The sequence below is a fragment of the Manihot esculenta genome, chromosome 7, assembly GCF_001659605.2.
Source record: "Manihot esculenta cultivar AM560-2 chromosome 7, M.esculenta_v8, whole genome shotgun sequence".
NCBI classification, from domain to species: Eukaryota; Viridiplantae; Streptophyta; class Magnoliopsida; order Malpighiales; family Euphorbiaceae; genus Manihot; species Manihot esculenta.
The window spans coordinates 15,644,454-15,659,642 of record NC_035167.2 but is presented as its reverse complement, the minus strand read 5'-3'; the positions used below and the strand labels follow the sequence as shown (position 1 = coordinate 15,659,642).

General features: G+C 29.3%; 1 protein-coding gene and 1 long non-coding RNA gene across 36 annotated transcripts in view; both read left to right on the top strand.

The window, feature by feature from the left end:
- Positions 1-6,990: 6,990 nt before the first annotated feature.
- The window catches only part of LOC122724082 (protein SWEETIE-like), a 29,766-nt gene continuing 21,567 nt past the window's right edge, over positions 6,991-15,189 (top strand). For 22 of the 35 annotated variants that reach the window (XR_006351358.1, XR_006351354.1, XR_006351352.1 and 19 more), the window contains exons 1-3: positions 6,992-7,528; positions 8,982-9,114; positions 9,192-9,298. Coding sequence is in view for 3 of the 35 variants with exons in the window: in XM_043958614.1 (XP_043814549.1) it covers positions 7,458-7,528; positions 8,982-9,114; positions 9,192-9,298 (311 nt within the window). In the remaining 32 variants the exon portion in view is untranslated. Of the gene's footprint in view, positions 7,529-8,981; positions 9,115-9,191; positions 9,299-15,189 lie in introns of all 35 variants that reach the window. The other 13 variants (XR_006351355.1, XR_006351340.1, XR_006351327.1 and 10 more) reach the window with 3 other exon arrangements.
- On the top strand, positions 9,305-14,878 carry LOC122724086. Its single transcript, XR_006351361.1, has 2 exons — positions 9,305-9,591; positions 13,128-14,878. It is a non-coding gene; the product is annotated as an uncharacterized LOC122724086 (long non-coding RNA).

The following is a 15,189-nucleotide window of genomic DNA, read 5'->3' as shown; positions in this document are numbered from 1 at the left end:
CCAAGCACCATCTCCTATAACTCCTAAACCAAATACTATATATTTATCTCAGAAATATAGTAATCCAAAACCATATGATATAATAGATCCAGCTATAAAACCCATTAATACACCTTTCACAAAAATGATACCTCCATCACAAAATCCCATAGAAATAGTAACACTAAGTCCAAAGACAGAATTACAAGACATGTCAAAATTATTGCAGAAAATAATAAATGAACAAAGTACTTCCCCAAAACCCAGTATGACAGGAGGCATTAAAATAAAAGAACCTACACAAAGTAACATACCAAGTGAAAGTACTAGCAAAGATAAAAATAAAATAACTATTTTAACTGAATATAATGAAACCTCTTCATCAGAAGATGACACTATAAACAATCCCTTAGAAGCATCAGACTCTGACCAAGACAATGTTATTCCTTTAAATACTATAGGCAAACGACAATATGAAACTAGACCAGATGATTTAAAAATATTAGATAGAAAACAAAAACAATATAATGCAAAAAATATTTACGAATGGAACATAGACGATTTATCAGAAATAGAAATAATACAAATAACAAAGGAAATGGTTATTGTAGGAAATATTTACAAACAAAGAGTGGGTATTACTGAAAAAGATGCAGCTGAAAATATAATACTAGGATTTACAGGAGAATTAAGAACATGGTGGGACAAGTTATTAGGTAATGAAATAAAAACAAATATATTGAATGCTAGAAGAATAGATAGTACTACAGGAGAACCAGTCATTGACCCATCCACAGGACAACCACAATCTTTTAGTTTAGCCTATTTAGTTTACAATATTATATCCCATTTTATTGGAGACTTAGATTTATATACAGAACGAAACAGTGAAATATTACAAAATCTCAAATGTAGAAAGTTAGAAAATTTTAGATGGTATAAAGACAATTTCCTAAAAAGAGTTTATGCTTTAGCAGACCCAAATGCCTACCATTGGAAAGAAAAATTCTTAACAGGATTGCCAAGATTATTTGCAACAAAAGTAAAAGAGACAATTGAACAAAAATTTGGCCATATATCATACGATGATTTAACATATGGAGATCTAATCACATGTGTAAATTTAACAGGCATAAGACTATGTAGAGATATGAAACTACAACAAAAATTAAAAATGGAAAATAGACAATCTCGAAAAGAATTAGGAAATTGGTGTGAACAATTTGGATTTGGAATCATAAAGAAACAGAAACATAAAAAATATAAACCTTTTAAAGATAAAATTTATAGGCAATACAAATATTCTAGGAAGCCATATAATAAATATAATAAGCAAATTACTAAAAAACCTTTTACAAAGCGACCCTTTAAAAGAAATAATTATAAGAAAAACAATTTTAAAAGATCCAATAACATAACTTGTTATTTGTGTAACCAAAAAGGACATTATGCAAAAGAGTGTCCTGCGAGAAGAAAAATACATGAATTAGGCTTAGAATTAAAAATAGACAACATAGAACAATTGTTAGAAAAAATTAACCAAATTAAGTTATCTTCTTCAGAACTAGAGGATGAATATAGCAGTGACAATTCATCAGATACCATAAATAGTACAGATAGTAACCATAATTGTCAAGGAGAAATTTGTTATTGTAACAATAAAGTAAATGTCTTAACATAATATCAACAAGTGTTAGAACAAATAGAGCAAGTACAAGACTCCAATATAAAATGAAAAATATTTAAAAAATTAAAAAAATTAATTAATGAAGAAATAAAACAAGAAACTGCACCACCAACTAAATTTGAAGATATTGAACAAATGTTTAAAAATAAAAAATCAACGACAACAATTTCTTCCATGGACTTACAATCTGAAATAAAACAATTAAAACTAGAGGTAAGACAACTAAAATTAAGGTGTGACTATTTAGAACAAAATCAACACAACCAAAATAGAGGACAGAGTTCAGGAAAAGACAAAACAAAAATAGAAGAAGTAATAGAGACAGATACAGAAGAGGAACAACCATTAAAGTTTAATGATATTACTAGAATAAAATATCAAAAATGGTATGTAAAAATACATTTGACAATAAAAGATTTTACATTAGACACTATAGCCATGTTAGATTCAGGCGCATTGTCATTGCTTATGTCTTCTTATTTGTCTTCTTCTGGTGAATTATATTTCTGCCTGGGTGAAAAAATCATCATTGTCGTTGTCTAAGCTGATTGGTGATGGAGATGCTGCTGAACTTCTAACTTCATTTAATTCATTGATTAATTGGTCATATTCTTCTTCTGATGTACATGCAGCCATTTGGGACATAATTTGTTGTTTTCGGGCTAAGAAAGTTTCTTGTCTGGTGATGATAGAAATGCTGGGTTTTTTGCAAAATTGTGGATGATCTTGAAAGAATTGGTCAACGGCTTTATTGTCACAGCCATGTAAATTGGTTTTATTCCACCATTTTGTTTTGAATTTTCTGACTAGAGTGGGTACTTGAAAAATACCTATGGTTTGGTCTTTTATCTGGTATTCTATCATGAGTATCCATGGGATATGAAAATGGTGACTATATACTAGCCAAGATGGGGCTATGGTAACAGTCTCTGGTAACTGTTGTTTTTCAAAGAATTGTTCTTTTGCTATAACAATCTGGTTTGGGACATTGGTTTCGCAAAATCCAAATTTGTTCCACCATTGGTAGAACCAATAGGGCACAGGATAAGAGAAATTGTCATCAAAAAAGAAAAAGAAAGACACAGACAATTGTTCATTCTGCTTGAAAAATGTTCTTTCCCAAGCAGTCTGATAATCATAATAATTGTATTTAATATTTTGGTTTATTTGTCCCATTGTCATGATCATCTCTCTCATTTTGTGAGGTTCAAGACCCCAATCTGTAAGAGTCCAGACTTTCAAAATTCGAATTTTACAATATTTCACTTTATTTGGTATTTGTGGATCATAATTATTGTGAATAACAACAGAACAAGTATTTTTGAGAATGGTCTCATAAAAATATTGTGATTTTTGAAAATTGTCTGGTATGTAAAAATGACTCTTTGGAAAAACAATACTACATAATTGATAGACGTTTACATTGGGGTTTTGGGCCCAATATTCTTGTTCAATTGTCAGGATATACTCATCAATTGGTTTATAAGTATAGTCTGTCTGGGAGAATTCCTGTGAAGATGTTAGTGATGGGCTGGAAGATGATGGTCCACTAACAGTTGGGCCAGTAACTGCTTGTTTGAATGTAGAGGGTGGAATTGGAGTAGCCTGTAATGGGCCAAACCTATTGACAGAGGCAAAACTGGGCAACCTTGGTCTTGGAGAAGTTGGTATTACTAATGCACTGGATATTGGGTTCATTGGTCTTTGTAAAATAGAAGAGGTACTTGTATAAATCGGTCGGGGAGTATTTGGAGGTAATAGATTTATATTAGCAGGTTTAATTTTTGGTGATCTTAATGAGATCTTTTCTTTTCCTTTGTCAGCCATGGTGTCCCTGCAAAAATTCACGTGTTAGGAAATCAGCAATAGAATTATCAGTTCCTTTTATATGGATAATGTCAAAATCAAATATAGATAAGAAAGCTTGCCACCTGGCAAAAATATGTTTGGCTGCTAAGTTTTTTACATCTTTGGTGAGAACATCCTTAGCAGCTTTACAATCTACTTGAATTGTGAATTTCTGATTTAATAAATCTCCTTGAAATTTTGTGACACATAATACTATTGCTAAAATTTCTTTTTTGATGGTAGAATATTTTTCTTGAGTTGGATTCCAAACTCCTGAGTAGTATCTTATAATATGTTCTTTATTATTGATACGTTGTTTTAATATGCCTCCGAATCCTTGGTCAGAAGCATCTGTTTCTACTATTTTTGGTATATCAGGATTGCAAATATTTAAACATGGTAAAGTTTTAACATGTTTTTTGATTTCCTGAATAATTTTAGTATGGTTACTAGTCCATGGTTTAGGATTTTTCTTTAATCTATTGTATAATGGTTTACATAGAATTCATAAATTAGGTAAAAAATCTGCAATATAATTTAATGAACCTAAAAATCTTTGTAATTGATTCTTATCTTTGATTTCATCGGGAAACTTATTAGCAAATTCTATACTCCTTTGGATTGGTACGATTGTGTTTTGATAAATCTCATGACCTAAAAATCTAATCTTTGTTTGAAATAGTTTCATTTTTGGTTTTGATAAAACTAAACCATTTCTTTTTACAGCTTTATAAAAAACATTTAAATGTTTAATATGTTGGTTTATATTTTCACTAAAGATTAAAACATCATCAATATAAGTGATTATAAATTTATATGGATTAAAAATATCATTCATTATTTTTTGGAATTCACTTGGTGCATTTTTTAGCCCAAAAGGCATAATATTCCATTCATATTGTCCGAAAGGTACAGTGAAAGCAGTTTTGTATTTATCTTGTTCGGCTATTTGAATTTGCCAAAATCCTGATTTCATGTCAAATTTTGAGAATATTTGTGCTTTGTAAAGTCTATTTAATAGATCTTGTTTATTTGGTATAGGATATCTTATCCATTGTAAAGCGGTATTTAAGGGTTTATAATTTATGACTAATCGGGGTGCTCCCCTCTCAATCTCTGCATTTTTCATTACATAAAAAGCTGCGCAGGACCATGGTGATTTACTTGGTCTGATTAATTTTTTAGCTAATAAATCTTGAATTTCTTTTTTACAGAATTCTACCATTTCTTGGTTCATTTGTATAGGTCTAGCTTTAGTTGGGATATTTTGCTCATTAAATTCTGGTTCATATGGTAGAGTTACTATATGTTGTTTTCGATCCCAAAAAGCTGTTGGTAAATCTGAACATAAATCTTTTTCAAATTTTTCTTGAATTTCTTTTATTTGTTGTTGAATAATTGGTTTTTCTAATTGTTCTTCTATTTTGATAGAATGTAAATCACTTTTTAAAAATTTTATCTGATTTTTTAAATTATTTATTTTGCTTATATTTGTTTGTTGAAATATATTAATATCATGATAATTAATTGGTGTTATAAATTGAAAAATAATATCTTGTCCTAGCACATTTGTTTCTAATCCTAATTGAGTGACTTTAAATGGGTACATTTGTAAAAATGGGTTTCCTAAAATGATTTGTGTATTAAGGTTTTTTATTAGCATAAAAGTAGTTTTAAAACAAATTCCATTGTTACATATATGTGCACTTGGTATTTTGTAATCTATTTTTACCTTTGTTAAATTCGCTGCTGACAAGGTTTGTCTAGTTTTTTGGAAGTATTTACTTGGTATAATTCTTTGGTCTATACAATTCATATCTGCGCCTGAATCTAACATGGCTATAGTGTCTAATGTAAAATCTTTTATTGTTAATGAAATAAATTTGAAAGAATATATAAGAATATAACAAGAATACAATTTTTAAACAAAGGTAATATTAGATAATAATTTTATTATTTAAATTAATCTTACTAAGAAAATCTAAAAGAAATACTTAAATAAATTGAAATACAACTAGATTAATTTTTAAAATAAGAATTATTAAAATAATATGTTTAAATATTAAAATAATTTTAAAAATCAACTTAATTTTAAATATAATTATTTTAATATTTTTAAAAATTAATTATATATATATATATATATATATATATATATTGACAATTATAAAGAATTAATAAATTTAATAACATTATATTATGAGATAATAAGTTATTGTTTATATTATTAAATATTAACTGAAATTTCAAAGTGAATAATAATTTTTATTATTTTAGTTAATTTAAAGTTAGTAGTAAATATTTTAATTTTTAGAATATACATAAATATTAAAAAATAAATTCTAATTTTGGTAATATTATATTATGGAAATCTTGGTTTTTATATCTTTATTGAAAGAATTCAAATAATTCCTTTATTTTTAGATTTTTGTTAATTTAGTATTTAAATTTTTTTATTCTTGAAAGTGAAATATTTTTAATTGCCTCTAGTTAGATGACTAATAAAATTAATTTTTTTTTAAAATTAAATGAGAAATTAAAAATACTTATTTCAATGGCCCGTAAATATTGAAATAAAAATTACATATTTTTATTTCAATATTATTTTTTTTATTAATTTCATTATTTATTTTGATTTTTATTTTTATAGAAATATTATAGTTTAATAAAAATTTAAAATATAAAAAAATTATAATATAAAATATATAATATTTTATTTATTTCATCAATTATTTATATATTTTTAATATATAAAAATTATATTTTATATTAATAATATTAAATAAAATATTATATATCGTGTTATATAAAGGTATCCTTTATAATTTTTATATAAATTTATATACAATCGTATTTTTTATAAAATATTTAATATTTTTATTTTAATTTATTAGTTGATCATACAAAAAATTATATATATAATTTATACTGATATCATCTTTTTATATTTATTAATTATAATATTTCATATTATTATAAATTTTAATATATATTAATAAATTATTTAAACTTATAAAATAAATATAAATATTATAAAATTGCTTATAAAATTTATTTATTTTATATAATAAAAATACATATTAAAAGTAATTTTTATTTAATTAATAATCAGTTTTCTAATTTATATTTATAATTAATTATTAATTTATATATACTTTAATTATAAATAAATTATATAATATATATTTTTAATTGCCATTTTAACAACAATAGATGAAAATAATTTAATAAAAGCTTAACTATCCGCTGGTTATTAATTATTTGCTATATTTAACGTTTAATAAAATAAATTTTAAGATTAAATTATTAATTCACAGCTAGTAGAAAAATCGAAAATAATAGTGATTTATATTAAAATTATATAAAATTAATAGAATTACATAAATACCCCTAATTTTTTAAAATAAAAACCACTGGGCCAGCGGATCCGGCCCGTGTTGTTTGGCAGTTTTAAGTCGTCCACAGTTATTATGGGAGTAGTATTGCAACTCAAAATGAATTCAAATCCTCTCAAGGTTTTTGTCTTTCTTCCCTTCTGCCATCTTCATTTTATTTTTCACCTTTCTCTCTTGAATTTCTCATTTCTTCTATTTTCTTCCCTTCTGCCATCTTCATTTTGTCTTCCTCCCCTTTAATTTCTTCCTAATTAGTAATTAATTATTTGTTTTCCTCCTTGCTTAAACAATCTTTCCCGTTGACTTGCCCATTTCACCCCACTATCCGTTCCGTTTCCGTTGGTATAGGCCACTTCTTATCAGCAAAGAAAGAAAGACAAACCCAAGGACGTAAACCGGCTGCCATCTTTCCCGGTTGACTTGCCCATTTCACCCCCACTATCCGTTCCGTTGGTATACGCCAACAATTGTACAGAAGCCATGTTTCCGACTTCTTATCAGCAAAGAAAGAAAGACAAACCCAAGGACGTAAAGACTGCGTTGAGGATATGAAATCTTGGCTTTTATATCTTCTGTTGAAGGATCGGAAATCTTGGCCTTTATATCCTCTGCTATTCAAGTAATTCCTTTGTTTTTAGATTTTTGTTAATTTAGCATTTAAATCTTTCTCTTCCTGAAAGTGAAATTTTATGGAAATCTTCGTTTTTATATCTTTTGTTGAAAGAATTCAAGTAATTCCTTTGTTTGTAGAATTCTTTTAATTTAGCATTTAAATCTTTCTCTTTTTGAAAGTGAAATATTATGGAAATCTTGACTTTTATATCCTCTGTTGAAAGAATTCAAGTAATTCCTTTGTTTTTCGATTTCTGTTAATTTAGCATTTAAATCTTTCTCTTTCTGAAAGTGAAATTTTATGGAAGTGTAGACTTTAGCCCCTGTACCATTTTTATTTTTTAATAAATCTTGGGTCAGTGAATCAGTGAATCCTTTATAATAGTGTCAATCTTTTATAATTGATTTCGTTTCTCTATATGCCACATATATTGTTTCCTTTTGGTGCTTGATATTCTATGGTGATCAAATATAGTTAGTTCAATTACCAAAAAGATTTAGTATAATGCAGACTTTGGTCTTCCCTTTTCCCACTTGTGCTAATTGTGAGAATTAAGAAACTCCTTCTCATCCCCGTATATGTCTGCTTCTTGCTCAAAATTTAGGACTTGAAAGAATGTTGCATGTTGCTTAAGTCCAACCAAGAAAGGCATAAACTCTTTGGGCATTGCTTGGGCCAAGTTATGTAAAGATGGCTACATAGCAAGTAAATGATAAGCACGAAAGCATCTTTACTTTATATCAATAAACTAGCTTTTCTATTTTGCATTTTATATTCGGGCTGAGGCTAATGCTCAATAATATATTAAAGCACTTCTTAGAGATTGTGTTTGTGTCGTATTGTTAGTTGTTCTTTTCATTTATGTATAGTTTCTTCTGTTACTTGCTTTGGAGCAGTTGTTACTATGTTTGTTTACTCAGTACTTGTTATTTCTCTGTGGTTCTGGAGTTGTTTCTACATCTTGGTTATCAATAAAGCATTTTGGTCAATTATTTTTCTGAATTCTGATACTCTAATCCTTTCTCTATAGAGGACAATAATGTATTTCTTACAAAACTATAGAATTTTTAAAACCTAATTTTAGTGTCTGAAGGATCAAAAAAAAAAAAAAAGCCATGCATGCACCCAAAATTTACCAGGTTAAAGGAAACTCGTAGTTCCCTTCCTAAATATTGACTAATATATTGCAAATGTTGATATTTGAACCATATCTTAATTCTCACATGATAAAATAAATTTCTATGTACAACTAAATTAGGATTCTTTGAGACCGGAATCAAATATTTCGGTCAAAACATTGGTTGTTCTGCAAATCTCTATAGAACAGTATTTCATGAGAATAATATTCAGCCCTTTGGTTGTTGACCGCATATTTGTATGGCTATGGTACTCTTGACTTGTATTTTTGTCTCATATACGGGTTGTTTTGGAAACCTATATGATCCTGTTTTGTACTCAGATTGCCTAGGTCAGCACTTGAAGTTGCAAAGAAAATGCTAACAAAACCTAGTCGCAACCCTGTGGCTGCAACAGTTGAAAAAGAAGCTGGATGGCTACTTCTATCCTCTCTATTATCTTCTATGCCAAAGGAGGTATACAATTATTATTAGATTCACCAGTTGATGTAGACAGTACGTGTATGTTATGCTGCTATTCTTGTTACTTGTAGGAGCTTCAAGACCAGGTTTTTGATATTCTCTCATTATGGGCTCCCCTCTTTGGTGGAAATCCAGAACAAGAAATTAAGCAAATTGGGGATTTGACACCAAGCATTTGGTAAGCAAATATCTACAACTATAGTTGTTCTGTATTTCCTTTGTTTGCTTTAGATTAGGATTACCAAAGGTGAGTCGGTCATCTTGGATGAGGTAAATTGATATGGTAATGTTTCTCAAGTTTCTGGGCAAGGCAAGTTAATTAAAGCACCTTTAGTGCTTTGGTAACTGCCAGATGAAGGGTGCCAGGTACTTGCATCAAGTTGCCTTAGGTATGAAGCTATGTTCAGGCCTAGGCTTTTGTAAGTTGGCTAAGAATGTTATTTGACATTCAACCTGTGTTAGAAGATAGAGGTGATAGTCTAAAGTCGTGATCGCGATAATCTATTCAAAGCTACAAACGTTTGTATTGTAAGCTGCAGGTTACATTATGGACATTGGAGCATTGAGTGGAAATTGTGTGCATGACTTTTAAGAATCTGCTAGGATATTGTAGATGCCTTATATCTGATGCAGTTGTACCATGACAAGTTTCTAACTGCTATGAATCGACTTGAAATAAAAGTTTATATCCTTTTAGAATAAAATACTAGAGATATTAGCAATAAGGTATAGAAAAATTCTATGAGAGCGACAATGTACTCAAAAAACATAATTGTTTTTGTGTTGTTTATCATTAAAAAGAGGAATTTTATAAATATTATGATATAAGAGAAATGAAAAAAAGGAGAGGTATGAGTAGGTGAAATAGGCTAGAACATGTTAGCGACCAATCTTCTTGTTCACTTTTTACTGTGATGATTGTTTGATGTCGAAACATAGTCTTAACCTTCGAGAGAAATAAATTTGAATTATCATAATAACAGATTCAAGAGTTTTAAAGAAAGTTTAATTATCTAAACATTATGTAAGAGGGGATTGAAGATACAAGGAAAATACGCACATAAAATAGGTGATAGTTATGAGATGGTAGGTGTGATTAAGGGGTTAATTGATCTCATTAATAACATATTAGTTACTCTAGCTAGGAAAAAAATACGGAAGATTGTAGAGTCTATCAAACTTTTAAGAACATGACATAAATAGTGTATGAATTCCTAATGTACTTTTTGATAAATATTTCGATTCATCACTTGGAAGTGGATAGAATTGCCTTTAAGATTATATTGAAGGTCTATGTTGGAAAACCGAATTAATCACTGCAATAGTTTATTCTTTTTTCCTTTTCAGAAGTAAGATTATATTTGATAAGATTAGATAAATTATTTTGGCGGAAGTGATATTATTTGAGATAATATTGTTGTTTATTGGAAGTTTAGTTTTTATCTATATTGGTGATATAGTTAGATTTTAAACACTTTAATCGGTACAAGTAATTATTATTGATAGGTTATATTGATATCTGTTTATATATAAATATGTGTGTATATATATATATATATATGTTTTGAATATTTGTATTTAGTTTCTTAATTGGATTGTGCAAAGTTAGCTATGAAAATATAATTATTTATGTTTCCTTAGTTATTTCCTGGATTCTAGATATAACCCTTATTCCTCCAATAGATTATTCAATAAATGAATAAGATTATTTTTGTATAGCATAGTGTGATATTGTGGTTGATTATTAGCAAGAATAAATTATGTTAGTATAAACTTTATGTTATTATCCATTGTTAAGAGCTACGTGGACCTGATCCTCTATTGGAGGTACGTAGGCAGCCTTCGGGTGCGGTCGAAATATAATATATGTTAAGACTTTAATTAGCAAATAGTATCGATGTAAATTCAAGCCATATTAACAGATTTTCATGTTGAATAAATTACTTATTGGAAATTTAATAAGTTTAATATGACTAAAATAATTAACATACAAATAATTATATTTATAAGATTATAGAAAAAAAAGCCACAAAAGAAATCACTGAATTAGCTAAGATATAGGAGAACAATTTTGATAAAGAGACCATGAGTGAATTAGACCCTTAATATTGCCAAAACTTGACTATAACTTAGGATAGAAGCATACAGAAGTACCTAAAATGAATAACTTGGAAAGCTTGTCAAAGGAACGAAAATTGGCATGCGAATAGGTGCAATTTGTGATATAAAACAACAATTGAAAGGCAGTGTCACCGTCTAGATATAAAACGTTAGTTGGCATTTGAAAGGCAGTGTCGTAGTTCAGTTATAAGGCATAAAGGAAGTGTTGCACCTATCCCAAATCCTCATTCACTAGCAGACTAAATGAAATTGTTTCTTGAAAAAATAAAGAATAGTGGCATAAAAATCCAAAATTTTATTTCTTGGCACAATAAATTAGGATTTAAAAATATTTGGCGATTCTTTACAAATTTGAATTGAAAGTGGGGGAGCATCTGTCGGTAGCAGGCCATATTGTATTTTTATATTACTTGATGCTGGACTCTACGCTACACCTTGGATAACCAAGGCGAGGTATTAATCGTTGGTTAATTAAGGTAAAATTCTTAAATGGTGTAGAAAAACCTAAAACGCTCTCATCGACGCCGTCGCTCGCTGCCGAATTTATTTTCCCGACTTCGTCCTTCTCACAAAAAGTTGGCCTTCTCGCTTCACCACCATTTTGGCCTCAGAAAAGGAGATATTGCCTTCGTGCTTTCTCCTAACTCTATTCACCTTTCGGTCCTTTCTTTCTATATCTTCTCTCTCGGTGTCGTTACCTCTCCTAAAAAATCAATTATCTTTAAACTTGAGATTCTCCACCAAATTCAGCTGTCGAAACCTGTACTTGTGTTCGTCACGTCGAATGCTGCTCGTACAATTCCTAATCTCAAAACAATCGTACTCGACTCTCCCGAGTTTGAATCGCTGATGATGAGTCTAGCTCACTGTGGAGAAATGGAAGGAGGGAAGGTTTACCAATTGGACCCTGGGACAATTCTCTATCCTCACGGACTACTGGTCGAGTTAATGGAGTGGTTTTGGCTCATCGAAATTTCGGATGCATGGTGGCCCTAAGTCATGCGGTTTACACGAGCTGGATGGCAGCTGCAACTTTCTTTTTTTTCGTTGCCTTATTTTCATGTCTATGGTTTATGTTATTCCGTGAGAGGTTTAACTATGGGAGTGGCGGTGGTGTGCATAGGTAGATTTGATATGAAGACAATGTTGATAGTAATTCAGGAGTGTAAGATAGACTGCACCGGTGGTGGTGCTGATAACTAAGGATCCTAGGTTGTTAGACGGCTAAGATTTTAGCTCTCTAGATGTTGCAGGTTGCAGCGTTGCTTCGCTTAGAAAAAGCGTAGTTGAACTGTTCCGTGAGCAATTTCGAAATTTCACTTTAAGTGAGGTTAGTTAAACAGCAAACTTGGATTTTTACCATTGACCGGTGGTTAATTTCTCATATTGGCTATTCAATGTGTAGCGTATGATCCACCAGTAAGTAATAAAAAATACAGATGGAACGTCACGTTAGCTACCGGCAAATGCTCCCCCACTTTCATTTCAAATTTGAATTGAATCGCTAAATGTTTTTAAATCCTAACTTATTGTACCAAGTAAAATCATTTTAATTAAAATGCAAAAATTCATAAAGGTTTAAATTTTTTATGGCATTGTCCAAAAATATATTAAATGTCATGAAATACATGATAATAGTTACTTGACAAAATGAGAGAAGCACCACGGTACTTCTCCATTTCGGTTAGTTAAGTAACCTTATAGGGGTGTTAGAGTTAGTGGTATCAGAGCTAACGTTTAGGCCTTTCTAGGTGTTAAGGAGAAGGAACAAGTATAAGCAAATGTGTATACCTTATAGGTTAAGGTCTTGATATAACTCTACTATAGGCTTTTTGTAAGTTGGCTAAGAATGTTATTTGACATTCAACCTGTGTTAGAAGATAGAGGTGATAGTCTAAAGTCGTGATCGCGATAATCTATTCAAAGCTACAAACGTTTGTATTGTAAGCTGCAGATTACATTATGGACATTGGAGCATTGAGTGGAAATTGTGTGCATGACTTTTAAGAATCTGCTAGGATATAGTAGATGCCTTATATCTGATGCAGTTGTACCATGACAAGTTTCTAACTGCTATGAATCGACTTGAAATAAAAGTTTATATCCTTTTAGAATAAAATACTAGAGATATTAGCAATAAGGTATAGAAAAATTCTATGAGAGCGACAATGTACTCAAAAAACATAATTGTTTTTGTGTTGTTTATCATTAAAAAGAGGAATTTTATAAATATTATGATATAAGAGAAATGAAAAAAAGGAGAGGTATGAGTAGGTGAAATAGGCTAGAACATGTTAGTGACCAATCTTCTTGTTCACTTTTTACTGTGATGATTGTTTGATGTCGAAACATAGTCTTAACCTTCGAGAGAAATAAATTTGAATTATCATAATAACAGATTCAAGAGTTTTAAAGAAAGTTTAATTATCTAAACATTATGTAAGAGGGGATTGAAGATACAAGGAAAATACGCACATAAAATAGGTGATAGTTATGAGATGGTAGGTGTGATTAAGGGGTTAATTGATCTCATTAATAACATATTAGTTACTCTAGCTAGGAAAAAAATACGGAAGATTGTAGAGTCTATCAAACTTTTAAGAACATGACATAAATAGTGTATGAATTCCTAATGTACTTTTTGATAAATATTTCGATTCATCACTTGGAAGTGGATAGAATTGCCTTTAAGATTATATTGAAGGTCTATGTTGGAAAACCGAATTAATCACTGCAATAGTTTATTCTTTTTTCCTTTTCAGAAGTAAGATTATATTTGATAAGATTAGATAAATTATTTTGGCGGAAGTGATATTATTTGAGATAATATTGTTGTTTATTGGAAGTTTAGTTTTTATCTATATTGGTGATATAGTTAGATTTTAAACACTTTAATCGGTACAAGTAATTATTATTGATAGGTTATATTGATATCTGTTTATATATAAATATGTGTATATATATATATATATGTTTTGAATATTTGTATTTAGTTTCTTAATTGGATTGTGCAAAGTTAGCTATGAAAATATAATTATTTATGTTTCCTTAGTTATTTCCTGGATTCTAGATATAACCCTTATTCCTCCAATAGATTATTCAATAAATGAATAAGATTATTTTTGTATAGCATAGTGTGATATTGTGGTTGATTATTAGCAAGAATAAATTATGTTAGTATAAACTTTATGTTATTATCCATTGTTAAGAGCTACGTGGACCTGATCCTCTATTGGAGGTACGTAGGCAGCCTTCGGGTGCGGTCGAAATATAATATATGTTAAGACTTTAATTAGCAAATAGTATCGATGTAAATTCAAGCCATATTAACAGATTTTCATGTTGAATAAATTACTTATTGGAAATTTAATAAGTTTAATATGACTAAAATAATTAACATACAAATAATTATATTTATAAGATTATAGAAAAAAAAAGCCACAAAAGAAATCACTGAATTAGCTAAGATATAGGAGAACAATTTTGATAAAGAGACCATGAGTGAATTAGACCCTTAATATTGCCAAAACTTGACTATAACTTAGGATAGAAGCATACAGAAGTACCTAAAATGAATAACTTGGAAAGCTTGTCAAAGGAACGAAAATTGGCATGCGAATAGGTGCAATTTGTGATATAAAACAACAATTGAAAGGCAGTGTCACCGTCTAGATATAAAACGTTAGTTGGCATTTGAAAGGCAGTGTCGTAGTTCAGTTATAAGGCATAAAGGAAGTGTTGCACCTATCCCAAATCCTCATTCACTAGCAGACTAAATGAAATTGTTTCTTGAAAAAATAAAGAATAGTGGCATAAAAATCCAAAATTTTATTTCTTGGCACAATAAATTAGGATTTAAAAATATTTGGCGATTCTTTACAAATTTGAATTGAAAGTGGGGGAGCATCTGTCGGTAGCAGGCCATATTGTATTTTTATATTACTTGAT